The following is a 13,557-nucleotide window of genomic DNA, read 5'->3' as shown; positions in this document are numbered from 1 at the left end:
TTGGAGTTTGTGTCAATATTTTCTGCCTACATGTACAAAATGTTTTAGTTCACCGTCACATTACAATACCATTACAATTGTTATGAAAAAATAAATCATGACATAGCCTATATTATGATTGAAGTTCTAACGTTACTTTCCTTATGAATTAAGAGGTAGGGAAGGAGCGTGTGAAACCTCCTGTTTTATGAGAGATAACGATAGATAGATAGATAGATAGATAGATAGATAGATAGATAGATAGATAGATAGATAGATAGATAGATAGATAGATAGATAGATAGATAGATAGATAGATAGATAGATAGATAGATAGATAGATAGATAGATAGATAGATAGATAGATAGGTGTGTGTGTATGTGTGTTATTTTTGCATGTGTTTATCATTTTTCTTTGTATGACTGTGGGGCCAAACAATATGTCCGTTATATGTAATAAAAAAAAAAAAGCACAATTATAAAATGTACAATTTGTCATGTTTCACATTACCACAAATAAAATAATTGCCTCCAAGCATAACTACTAAAATATAATATAATAATAAACTAACTAATAAAAAATAATAATATTTAAATAAAGGGTGAAGATGTCAATTTTCTTAGGCCGGACATCACTTTTGGCCTCAACTGTTCGGTACTTGTCACTAGTAGTGACAGTACTGTCAAAACTACAAAACACGTGACGTCATAATTCGAAGACGGACCCAGGTTTCATCCCCATCAATCCAACGTGTGTTCAAGTTTTCTACATGTTAATTACAGATTAGATCAAATATGTTGTTGGATATGTTAGTATTTTAAGTTTGTTTATGATCATTATAATCTAGGATGCCATTTCCGATCTGTTTTCTCCTTCATGGGATTTACTGGCCTTTTCTAGAAACTGATTGCATCATCCCATGCTTACAGGACGCTGTTCGATAGATGCGTTATAATTATTTACCTTATTTTTGGTGTTCTGCCGTGTAATAGGGAAAAGTAGAACATTAACTATATGTGTACATACAACACTACATAATAATTAGACAGTTTATAAATTAATGGCACACATGTATTTGTAAAAACGGTCAGGCGTTAGCTTGATCATACTCTCATTCCTTTTCTTTCAAGATGGCGGGCGACGAGTCTGGAACAACGTTGGGTCAGCCTCATCTTTCTAAACAAGACCTCAGTACATTAGTAAGTCTTCATATTTTGTTATATAGTGTAATATAAAATGTTCAAGGTGTACTGGCGCCATCGCCAGTTCGTGTTCAGTGCTCTTGTGCTCTCTGGTGAAGGCAGGCGTGCTTGTTCGCTGTGCCGGTGAAAACTCACCACATGATTCATTCTGGGATGTAGAAGGACCCCGTGTAGAAATTACGGATATAGATATAAGTTACATATATAAAAATGTCGTGAAACCACTGCCTGTTGTCATTACCCAAATGTCATTCTGTTTAATATAGTTCCTGTCTTGTTTTACTTTGGTCATGTGCTAATCTTACATACTTCTGAGCTAATTATTCACCGGTGTCTCATGTAATGTACTCGACAGTACGTTAGATCTTCCCTGATAGCAAACTTTATTAACATGCATTCCTTGAAATTAACATAGTGATTATTTTTGATACTATGACCTATTTATTAATTGCTAGCAAATAATACAATAAAGCCCTAAAATAATTATTGCAAGCTACACTCTGAATCAAAAGCTAGCAATAGCAATTATTTGATTCAATTTAAGCTTGCAACAGCAAATTGCAGCTTCTCTTTTTTAGGGGGGGAAACCTTTTCTCTCTCTAGAGAGGCTGTTACATGATTTGGAAGAAAAAAAGTCAAGTATTTATTTTTGGTGCTTGTCGCCCATGACTTGATTGTTTTGAATGTTTTGATGCATTTGTCACTACTGATATTTTTTGTGTGTTTTTATTTTATTTTATTTTTTTCGTGTACAAGGTTACACCTAGTTTGTCATATTTGTTTTGGAAATTTGTTTGATGATTAACATTAACAGATCTGCTTTGCTTTATAGGATGTGAGCAAACTGACTCCTCTGTCTCAAGAGATCATCAGCAGACAAGCCACAATAAACATAGGTGAGATTTCTTTGAACTATTTTCTCCATACAAAGTCACATTTGATCCAAATCAAGGTTTCAAATTAAAGTTAAAGTCACCATGAAATCAAAATGAACAGTTGCAGTATTTATTATAAATTATTTATCTGTTCACCTTTTTAACTAATAACTTCTCCCTCTTGGATCGACATCTCTTCTCTGATGATGTGTTTACTGATGCGAGGGCAGGACAACCTGTCATTCACATGACATCACAGCAATAGCTAGGGCTGGGCGGTATGACGGTATATATCGTTACCGCGGTAGAAAATGTCAACCGTAACAGATTTTTTTATTCCGTGTATACTGGGACATGCAAATAAGTGGGCGTGGTTAACTCGCATGCAACGTGCGTGAGACTGAAACACTGAGAATTGTCAAAGAACATGGAGAAAGCAGATCAAGAGCATCCACAAAGGAATTACGTTTTCTAAAGGGTTGTTGTTGTTGTTAACGTGATATTTTCGGGGGGAAAGGCGCAGCAGTTAATTAGAGCAGTGCAGCACCCTACAGTTTAGAGTGCACGCTCGCAACGGGGAAAACATTAATTGACAATGACAGTTCATATATCAATATCGTAACGAATTGAAATAACCTTAAATAATGTTATCTGTATCTTTCCGTCTCTTATGTATAGTTTTAAACACGAAAATCGCAGCATGACACGCAAACAGTTTGCCGTGGTAATGAACAACCTGCTTGTTAAAGCGAATGTATTATCCTGTATCTGAGGCAAAATTAATAAATATGCAGCGCGAGTTATATATTTCTAACTCCAAACAATTGGCCACTGAACCAGCTGATAAAAGCTTCCTTTGATTCGATACTGATTACAACTTGACACTCAAATTAACCGATCGCATTTTACTGATGCAAAAGACGCGCGCGTGCACACGCACTGAGAGGGAGCGCGGTGTGTCAGTGTTCACCGGGCTATGGTAAAAAAAAAAAAAAAAAACGACACAGTTACAATGTGTGCATAATTTAAACCAGGCTACTTAGTCACCATTAACAGTAGGTGCTGTTCGGTTTTCATACTGCTGCTCTCCTTCTTGTCACTTCTGAACTTGACCTTCTCTTGATTAAAGCTGCAGGTGACGGGTTGCCAGATATCACAAAAAGAGCAAAACAAGCTCCTTAAAAACGCAGTGTATAAGCAGACAGGGCAAAAATGTACCGGGGAACACATTTAAACATAACTAGTATTACTATACTAGAAAATTAAAAGTAAGGAAGTAACTAATTTATTATGAATAGAATAGTTCAATATAAAATATTCAGATATTATAAACTGATTGATGAAGTAAAGCATAACATGAGATTGAAAAATTATTCAGCAACACTTTATTTAAAGTTTAATTGCACCTATGAGTTGTATTTAATATCAATCAGTTTGGGGAAGTTCATCTAAAAGTTGATAAGTGTGTTTTGTTTATATTTAGCTATCAAAATAGTTTACCAAAGAAATAATTTACCAAATAAGAGAAAAAGAAAACAATGTGAAGTACTTTTCATTTCTAAAGTATTTGGGTTTATTTATTATACAATCGACTTTTTGTCGATTTTTCGAGAATAGCTACATATATATTATATAAATAACTATATCGTGATATATCGTTACCGTGAAATAAAATTAGTCATACCGTGAAATAGAATTTTGGTCATACCGCCCACCCCTAGCAATAGCAAACCACAACAATCCAATCAATTCCCAATGGACAAAATAAAGTCCCGCTCTACATTTTTTCTTGTTCGAGAAGTCGTTTTCACTGACTCGGATATACAGTCACAATAGGGATGAAAAGATGATTGGAGCTTCTGTTTCATGCTGGCTTTATTTATACATATGTGTTTGTCTTTAGGAACTATTGGTCATGTAGCCCATGGAAAATCAACAGTGGTGAAAGCGATCTCTGGAGTTCACACTGTCAGATTCAAAAATGAGCTGGAGAGAAACATTACAATCAAGTTGGGTTATGCTAATGCAAAGGTAACAACATTGTTTGATTTCAAATCTCTAATTATTGCAAGCTACACTCTGAGTCAAAAGCTAGAAATAGCAATTATTTGATTCAATTTAAGCTTGCAACAACAAATTACAGCTTACGTTTTTATGGGGGGGATTTTTCCCCTCTAAGCGAGGCTGTTACAAGTCATTTCTTATGAAGAAATGTAAAGTATTTATTTCTGAGGGTTTGATTTTTTTTTTTGTCATATTTGTTCGCTTGAAGTTTATATCTTTTGCATTGAATCCCTTATCTAGGTGTATAAATTGGATGATCCAAGTTGTCCACGGCCGGAGTGTTACAGGTCATGTGGCAGCAGCACACCTGATGAGTTCCTCACAGACATTCCTGGCACCAAAGGCAACTTCAAATTAGTTCGGTATGTTTTCTAATATACATAACAGTTTTTGCTGCCTAACATTTTTGTGGAAGCAATGATACCAACATTTGTGGTAAGATTAAAAAAAAAAAGAGAGAGAAATAAATACTTTTATTAATCAAGGATGAATTAAATTGTTCAAAAGTGACTGTGAAGACGTGTATAATGATGCAACAGATTTCTATTTAAACAATGCTTTAATAAATTTAGTAAATAATTATAATTAATTGCAAATAAATTCTGCTTATTGAACATTCTATTTAAAGAATGCTGAAAAAAGTATCTCCATTTCCACAAAAATATTAAACGGCACAACTGTTTTCAACATTGATAATAATAAGAAATGTTACTCGAGCACCATATCAGCATATTAGAATGATTTCTGAATATGACAATGAAGAGTGAGTAATGATGGTAAAGAAATTCAGCTTTGACATCACAGGAATAAGTTAGTATCTGATAAAGTAATAAATAGAAAAATTATTTTAATTTGTAATATATTTTACAATATTACTGTTTTTCTGTATATTTGATTAAAAGCAGCCTTGGTGAGCATACGAGACTTCTTTCAAAAACAAATTTTAAGATTTTCAAACTTTTGATATGTGTGTGTATGTGTATATGTATATATATGTGTATATATATATTAGGGGTGTAACGATATTTGAACCGAACCCGAAAAACCGCGATACACCACCCACGATACGTATCGCGATACTCATGGCGAACCGAACACGCCCCGCCCCCTGCTGCCCCGCCCAGCCCCGGCTCATTGCACCTCATGTGTTATGTGTACACAACGAATACAGGGCTGTTGCCTAACCACCATTAACCACATATAATCGCAATAAGCTCAGTGTTTTGTTACTTTTGATAATAAGCAAGGAAGGTGTAATCTTTCAAATTATGTCTATTTGATCACGAAATGCAAACAATAAATGCCGTTTTGACGCTCTTAGATGTGGCGTGACAGATATCACTGTATGCATGCGGGAGCGCGATCATCTCTTCCTCAGTTACAGAATAAACATGAATGGACACCCGAAGATATGTTGAAAGATACAGTATACTTACTGAAAGGCATCATAACTCGTGTAAACACTCAATCAGTGTTTCAACAGCGGAAATACGTCAATAAAACGCTTAGTTTTTCACATAGCTTTATATTTACGTCAGCCAAGTCATTCAGTGTCCACAGCTTGCTGGTTTGCTAACTCTTTCACTAAATAAATGCTATATATTAGCCTATATATTATATTTTACTTAACCTGTTTATGATATCTTGATTATTTAATGTATGTTTAAAATAGTTGTCATGAAAATAACAGCAACTGTGTCAATTATTATATAACAATAACAAATTAGAGTAAAAACATGTTAATGCAAAAATTGCCTTATGTGCAGTTTACATGTTTTCATACAATTTGTTATTTGAGTGTTGATTATTATTATATCATTTAGGCTAAAAGTCTAGGCTCTGTTGTTAAGCTTTAATGTTATAGTAATGTGCAAGTAAGGGCTGTAGTTTACAGCATTAGCAGATAATTTTGTTATCCTTGAGAAACGTTTACTTGTAATTGAATTAATTTAAAGACAAGGGCACAATTTGTTCATTAAAGCACTGTTTAATAAAAAATAAAAGCAATTTTAGCTTTCTAAACCCCCCACCCCACCCCACCGAAATGAACTGAACCGAACCGAGACCTCAAAACCGTGGGACGAACCGAACCGTCAGGTTTGTGTATCGTTACACCCCTAATATATATGTATATATATGTATATATAGGTTCTTGGTGTACTGGCACACAAATACCAGGGGCGTGCGGTCCATATTTGCTGCTAATGCTCTGCATACCCATGCCATTCGTGGACTCGCTAATTAATAATAACACTTTAAATTACTATAAATTGCCTTGATTGAGGCGTGTCATAAAGCTTACATGATAAAATGTTGGTAATACGTACATAACAGTCCATCATTTATTTATTAGCCAAACAACAGTAATTTTCTTCAAATCTGCCAGTTTCTGAGGGTTTCAGGTGATTCCAAAAGGCAATACATGTAATATTATTCAGTTTGGTTAGTGTTTTTTTTTTTTTTTTCAACACTTCTGAATTCAGTCTTTATATTTAGTTTATATAATTCTTTTTAGACATGTCTCATTTGTGGATTGCCCGGGTCACGACATCTTGATGGCCACCATGTTAAACGGTGCCGCCGTAATGGATGCTGCTCTACTCTTAATTGGTGAGTATTTACCTCGCAACCTTTAGCGCTTTTTGTCTGGCAAATAATGGCCTCATCCTTACGTTGTAAGAGTAGCTAAAGATCTTTTTTACTCTTTCAGCTGGCAACGAGTCATGCCCTCAGCCACAGACGTCAGAGCATTTGGCAGCCATTGAGATCATGAAGCTCAAGCACATACTGATTCTGCAGAATAAAATCGACTTGGTGAAAGAGAGTCAGGCCAAAGAGCAGTATGAACAGATCCTGGCTTTTGTGCAGGGTAAGTGTTTTAGCTTGATGTTCTTCTGAAATTTTCATAATTTGCTGGTAGCCAAACAGGAAACCATAAAAGTATCATTGCAGTTTCGAAACTTGGAGAGTAAAACTGAAGAAATCGTTGTACATGTATACTACCATTGAAAAGTTTGGGGTGGGTACGATTTTTCAAATGTTTTTGAAGTCTCTTATGCTCACATCGACTGCTTTTATTGGATCAAAAATACAGTAAAACTGTAATATTATTACAATTTAAAGAACTGTTTGTTTGTTTGAATATATTTAAAAATTTAATTATTCATGTGATGTCAAAGCTGAATTTTCAGCATCATTTCTCCAGAACTTTCTTCTTTTCTTCTTCTTCAGTGTCATTTCTTCAGTCTTCAGTGTCACATGATCCTTCAGAAATTATTCTAATATGCTGATTTGTTGCTCAAGAAACATTTATTATTATTATCAATGTTGAAAACTGTTGCGCTGCTGAATATATATTTTTTTAGGATTATTTGATGAATAGAAAGTTCAGCTTTCATTTGAAATGAAAATCTTCTGTAACATTATAAATGTTTTTACTGTAAAACTTTATCAATTTAATGCTTCCTTGCTGAATAGCGTTTCAATATATATATATATATATATATATTTTATTATTATTATTTTTTTTTTTTTTTTTTTTTTTTTTCAAATCTTCCTGACTCCAAAATATCGAAAGGTAGTAAACCTTTCCCAAGGTTGAAACTTAAAAGGGACAGTTCATCCAAAAATGCAAATTTGTCGTTTACTCACCCTCAAATTTTGAAACTTGTATAATGTCCTAATTTAGGCGTCTTTACTAAAAAGGACACCAAAGACCAAATGATATAAGGAGTTTTCAAAAATAATTCAGTGTATAAAATGTGTACAGTGCAACAACAAAGAGCTTGTGTACATGTTAGCCAAGTCAAGTTGCGATAACGAACAGGACTACATGGAGATGGCAAAAAAAAAAAACACCTTGACCTGACTGCATTTACCTTACCAGTACACGGATCCATTCAGAATTACTGAACACCGCAACATACACATGACAAATCAAAACATTATCTTAAATGTGTGTGGAAACATCATGAATGTACTGACATGTCTTTGTATAAATACAATGAATGTGCGATCAGTGCATCAAGAACGCACATGCATGGTTTGTTGGCACATCAATATTACAGACTCGCGCGTGCTTACTGTACCACTTCTGTACTTCACCGCAATCATCTTTGCCTTGATTACAATTCAAATCCATCAAAGCATTACTAGCAAGATGCTGGTTTGCTTTATCCTGCCCGAGAAACGTAGTTTGCGTATCGTCTGGCCATACAGAGGTAGGATGTTTTGACGTTCAGTCTGTATTTCACACAGCGTGACGCGTATTTCATGGTGACTCGCGCTCTTCAGAAACATTCACTGAATATGACAGAGCTCGTGTTTTAAAGCGAAACACACTGGAATGAATAATTAACTGAAAATGCAATGCAAGTCTCTATTTTCTCTGCCATCTCTGATTTAATCTGCCTGGACTTCTAAGATCATCTAACTGCCTGACGTAAATTACGTTAATGATGCAATTTCACATGCTTCAGTAATTTGCGTTAAATTATTTTAACGCGTAAAGGATTTTGTATTAATAGCATGCGTTAAACATGTTACCGTTGACAGCCCTGATTTTTTTACATGTTAATTTAAAAAAAAAAAATTCTCCATATAATGAAAGTGATTAGTGACTGAATCTGTCAGACTCCAAAAAATGCATTTCACACACATTCAAGTCTATGACATAAGGGTGAGTAGATGATGACAGAATGGTAATATTGGGTGAACAATCCATTTAACATGGACCCTTTCTATTACTCTCTATATTCATAGCTTATGTGTCCTCTATATTGCATTGTACAGACTGATGGATAAACTTTCATTAATTTATTTTCTTACAGGAACAGTAGCAGAGGGAGCTCCAATCATCCCAATCTCAGCCCAGCTCAAGTACAACATTGAGGTTGTCTGCGAGTACATTGTAAATAAGATCCCTGTGCCTGTCCGTGACTTCATCTCTGAGCCTCGCCTTATTGGTAAGTGACTGTTTTAATTTGAAGGCTGCTAAAGAGGATTCCCTGTGCTCAGTCAAATTTTAGATGAGTGATTGTGTTTTTCCCACAGTAATCAGGTCATTTGATGTCAATAAGCCTGGCTGTGAAGTAGATGATCTGAAAGGTGGTGTAGCTGGAGGAAGTATCCTCAAAGGAGTCCTGAAGGTAACTTTTGACCTGTTTGATCCAATTTAAGCAATGCTATAGTGCGTCTCCTCTTCATGGACTGCACCAGATTTGCCGGTTCTTGCCCTGAGATGTTACTACACTCTTCCACCAACACACTTGCATGTGTTTGTGTGTAATTTCAATTCATCCCTTTTCTTGAAAATGGTTTAAAGATTGAAATGTGAGGTTTATCTTTTTATAAAAAATAATTTGGTTTCGTCAACCTGTATTTGAACAGTAAAGTTGTTTAAAGTGCCCCTATTATGCAATTCAAATATTACCTTTCATGCAGTGTGAATATAGCTGTTTGTGAATGTAAAAGGTCTGCAAAGTTTTAAAAAGTGCATAGTGTACAACAAATAGGTGTTGTCTCCTAAAAGAAAGAATTGATTCTGAACTGCTGAAAAGAGTTGTCAGCAATTCCAGTTTCACTTCCTTTTACATACCTACGTAACAATGTAACATATTTGCATAATGCCAGCCTATTGTCTTCATTGGCTGCCCGCGAACGGAATTGATACTGAAAAAAACCTTGCCATTGTTACTGTTTGTATCACTGTGTATCCAGTGCCAAGGAAGCCTCCGGAGCTGAAATTCAGATATTGTAAATAGTCGTTTAGTTTCCGAAACAAGTTGTAAGCGATAGACCAATCACAATAGACTGGGCCATCTGACCAATCAGAGCAGAGTAGGCTCATGGAAAAGACTGTTTAGAGAGACTGAATCTTTGAACAAACCGTTTTCAGACTCTTTGAGAAATGAGGTGATGTGCAATGTAGATTATGAGAAGAATATTAAAGTTTTTTTGTTTTGTTTTTTACATTGGATGTATGTAAACCTATTGTAGAAGACCTCCAAAACAAAATTGATAACTTATAAAATAGCATAATAGGGGCACTTTAAATCATGGCTTTACAATCATTTTATGGATTAGTGTGTTACCATAGACATTTTCCTACCCCGCTTATACGGTATTTATTTTATTTGTGCATGTCTTAAAAAGGTCTTTAAAACCTTTAAGATTTGATTGAAAAACCCTGCAGATACTCTGTGAAACTCTTTCATTGTCTGCTTTACTGCTGCTATTCCTGTTCCTCTTTTCATGCTGTCCTCCTCTGTTTATTTTTGTTCAAGGTTGGACAGGAGATTGAGGTCAGACCAGGTATTGTTTCGAAGGACCATGAAGGGAAACTAATGTGCAAACCCATCTTCTCCAAAATTGTCTCACTATTCGCTGAACACAATGACCTCCAGTATGCTGCTCCTGGTGGCCTTATTGGTATGCAGACTTCAACATTACTGAAATAATGTAATATTTGTTAATTGTTTGTTGTTTCTTTTGTAGTACTAAAGTGAATTATTTAATATTTGCTATGCACATTTTCTGTTGCAGGTGTTGGCACCAAGATCGACCCTACACTGTGCAGAGCAGATCGTATGGTGGGCCAGGTCCTCGGTGCTGTGGGGGCTCTTCCAGAGATCTTCACAGAGCTTGAGATCTCCTACTTCCTTTTAAGAAGGCTGCTTGGTGTGCGCACTGAGGGTGACAAGAAAGCAGCCAAGGTAAAGCAAAATCTCCACTTACTGTTCCACAAGGTCCTGGATTTTGAATGAGACAAAATATATGTATGTGTTTTAATGCACCAAAGCTGCATTTATTTGATCAAACATAGTAAAAACACAGTAATATTGTCAAATATTATTAAAATTTAAAGTAACTTTTCGAAGTCTATTCTTCTATTAAGGATTAGTTCACCCAAAAATTTACTCAGGCTCGTGTCGTTCCAAACTCGTGACTTTTGTTCATCTTCAAAACACAAATGAAGATGTTTTAATGAAATCTGAGAGAATTCTGTCCCTCCATTGACAGCCACGCAACTACCACTCTTTTGCTTCAAAAAGTAAATAAAGAGATCGTAAAACTAATCCATATGAATTGAGAGGTTTAGTCCAAATGAACAGATTGAATTTAGGCTTCTTTTTTTATAACTTTATTTTTTTTTGACAGTTGACAACACATTTGACTGTTCACTTTGGAGGCAAATTTTTCTGACATTTATCTGCGAAAGACACTTGCATAATGAGAGTTTAGGCTTTTAACATATAAACATTGATCAGCGAACATAAACAAAAGCTCAAACCGAACCTTATGATGTGCAGGAACGAACCTCATTGGTTCTCGCTCGACAAGCGAACATGTTTGAGCCTCTGTTTACCACAACTGATGTGTGAGTTAATGAATGTTTATATGTGAATAAAAGACTAAATTAAATCTTTTTTTTTTTTTTTTTTTTTTTTTTTTTTTTCACAATTTAACACATTACACACAACACAATCACAGAAAACACCAAGAAAAATACCGCTAAGTATATCGACAAGACACACAACAAAAAAATAAAAAAAAGAAGAAGAATCTACACAGTCTGTGGGTTATCCATTATTCCATTTAAGTTGATAATTGTATAGTCTCTATATAATTTAATACTAAGGCCCATGTGGTTTGGAACTCTTGCAGTCTTGAATGCTGTTTACTTGTAATTTCTTCAATGGGCAATAAATCTATTATCTGATCCAGCCATTGACCATTGAAAGCCATTGAAAAATTAAATCTTTTCATCAAATAAATCGCTCGTCTCTTCAGATAATTTGGACTAAATCACTCGATTCATATGGATTAGTTTTACGATCTCTTTATGAACTTTTTGAAGCGTCAAAGTGTCAGTTGCGTAGCTGTCTATGGAGGGACAGAAAGCTCTCGGATTTCATCAAAAAGATCTTCATTTGTGTTCCGAAGATGAACGAAAGACAGCATGAGGGTGAGTAATTAATGACAGAATTTTCATTTTTGGGTGAACTATCTTTTAAGAAAAAAACAATCTTGGTGACCATAAACTTAAGAATGATAGTGTGTGTGTATATATAGTATGGTATGCAATATATATACATCACTTATTTAATTTATTTTTTTATAAACATTCTGATTTTATTGTACCTGCTATTACAGTTTCTGATTTTTCTTATCGATGTGGCTCACAGGTTCAGAAGCTGTCGAAGAATGAGGTGCTGATGGTAAACATCGGCTCGCTGTCGACGGGAGGCCGTGTTAGTGCAGTGAAAGCAGATTTGGCCAAGATCGTGCTCACTAACCCTGTGTGCACAGAGGTGGGGGAGAAGATCGCCTTGAGTCGCAGAGTGGAGAAACATTGGCGGTGAGCAAAATTGAATTCAAGACCTGTTGTTTTGTGGAATAATGTGCATCAGTGAATCATGCACAATGAGACCAAGAACTTGTTTTGAAGTAAATGAGTAGGGTCAATTTGATGTCGGCTGTGACTTCCAAACTTTATATATTTTTCAAATTTCATTATTGCAGTTTGAACAGTCATTGACACCTCTCTTCCTCTAGTTTGATCGGATGGGGGCAGATCAGGAGAGGGGTAACCATCACACCCACAGTTGATGACGATTGAGGAGTGACCCATTCTGTCAATGGCTCGCACCGTCTCTCTGCCGGACATAATTATTAAACCATTTCACACACTCTTGTGCACAGGTCAGCGCAAAGTGAAGGGAAAGGCTCTTTTTGAGTGGAATGCACTGGCCCTGTATTTTAAGATGTTCACCATCCTCAGTGGAAGGATTGGTGTCATTTATATGAGAATTGCAATGAAAACATTATTCCTTGGCTTGACAAAGAAATTGTCAACATCTTTCAGTGATGACAAATAAAAACCTTTTGGATCAAACCATTTGTGTGCTCTAATTTCTGAAAATTTTACTTCATTTCAACCACAACAAGACTTTCCTATTAAAACCTAATTTCAAGAACAATATTTGCAAAGTTAAGATGTTATTTTGACAGCAAAGCTTGATAGAAAGCATAATCCTTTTAAAAAACAAACAGATCAAGCAGTTTTGTGGTAAACATGCAGGTTCTTAATAGTGTCCAAAGGCATTTGATGGTGTGCAGTGACATTATTTTTTATATCCTTTATTCAATTTAAATATCCTGAACAAATATTGCTTTATTAAAAGCATGATTAAGGTTATCTAGAATAATGTAATAAGAGGTTTTTGAATGAGCAGCAGTTTTGTCTTAACAGTGGGAGCTTTAATGGGTGTATTAATAACCTCAGTACTGGTGTTAAAGGAAAATAGACTCAATATGATCATCTCTAGGCCACATAATTTAATTTACTCAATCTAATGAGTAATTTTAAAATATATATTTGAGAAAGTATTATAATATAAGTATTGGAATGAATAGTCATTATTGTTATTTCTAT

The 13,557-nt window shown here is 35.1% G+C and overlaps 1 protein-coding gene across 1 annotated transcript; it reads left to right on the top strand.

The window, feature by feature from the left end:
- The first annotated feature begins 1,074 nt into the window (after positions 1 to 1,074).
- eif2s3 (eukaryotic translation initiation factor 2, subunit 3 gamma) lies at positions 1,075 to 13,017 on the top strand. The gene is made up of 12 exons (XM_056254076.1): positions 1,075 to 1,179; positions 2,015 to 2,078; positions 3,961 to 4,088; positions 4,362 to 4,483; positions 6,637 to 6,731; positions 6,832 to 6,990; positions 8,951 to 9,085; positions 9,174 to 9,268; positions 10,406 to 10,550; positions 10,665 to 10,834; positions 12,308 to 12,480; positions 12,678 to 13,017. Exons 1-12 carry the CDS (start codon positions 1,111 to 1,113, stop codon positions 12,739 to 12,741), a joined length of 1,419 nt encoding a protein of 472 aa, XP_056110051.1. The 5' UTR covers positions 1,075 to 1,110; the 3' UTR covers positions 12,742 to 13,017.
- The last annotated feature ends 540 nt before the right edge of the window (positions 13,018 to 13,557 follow it).

This window comes from Rhinichthys klamathensis, unplaced genomic scaffold (genome assembly GCF_029890125.1).
Source record: "Rhinichthys klamathensis goyatoka isolate OS25496 unplaced genomic scaffold, OSU_Roscu_1.1 h1tg000110l_1, whole genome shotgun sequence".
NCBI classification, from domain to species: domain Eukaryota; kingdom Metazoa; phylum Chordata; class Actinopteri; order Cypriniformes; family Leuciscidae; genus Rhinichthys; species Rhinichthys klamathensis.
This window is presented reverse-complemented; position numbering and strand designations above follow the sequence as displayed.

What these genes read in the sequence shown, in the direction of transcription:
- eif2s3 (XM_056254076.1), top strand. Translation starts at nt 1,111, where the DNA reads ATGGCGGGCGACGAGTCTGGAACAACGTTGGGTCAGCCTCATCTTTCT. An exon ending in GGCAACTTCAAATTAGTTCG is followed by an intron (nt 4,484 to 6,636) that starts GTATGTTTTCTA and finishes AATTCTTTTTAG; the next exon opens with ACATGTCTCATTTGTGGATT. An exon ending in CTCTGAGCCTCGCCTTATTG is followed by an intron (nt 9,086 to 9,173) that starts GTAAGTGACTGT and finishes TTTTTCCCACAG; the next exon opens with TAATCAGGTCATTTGATGTC.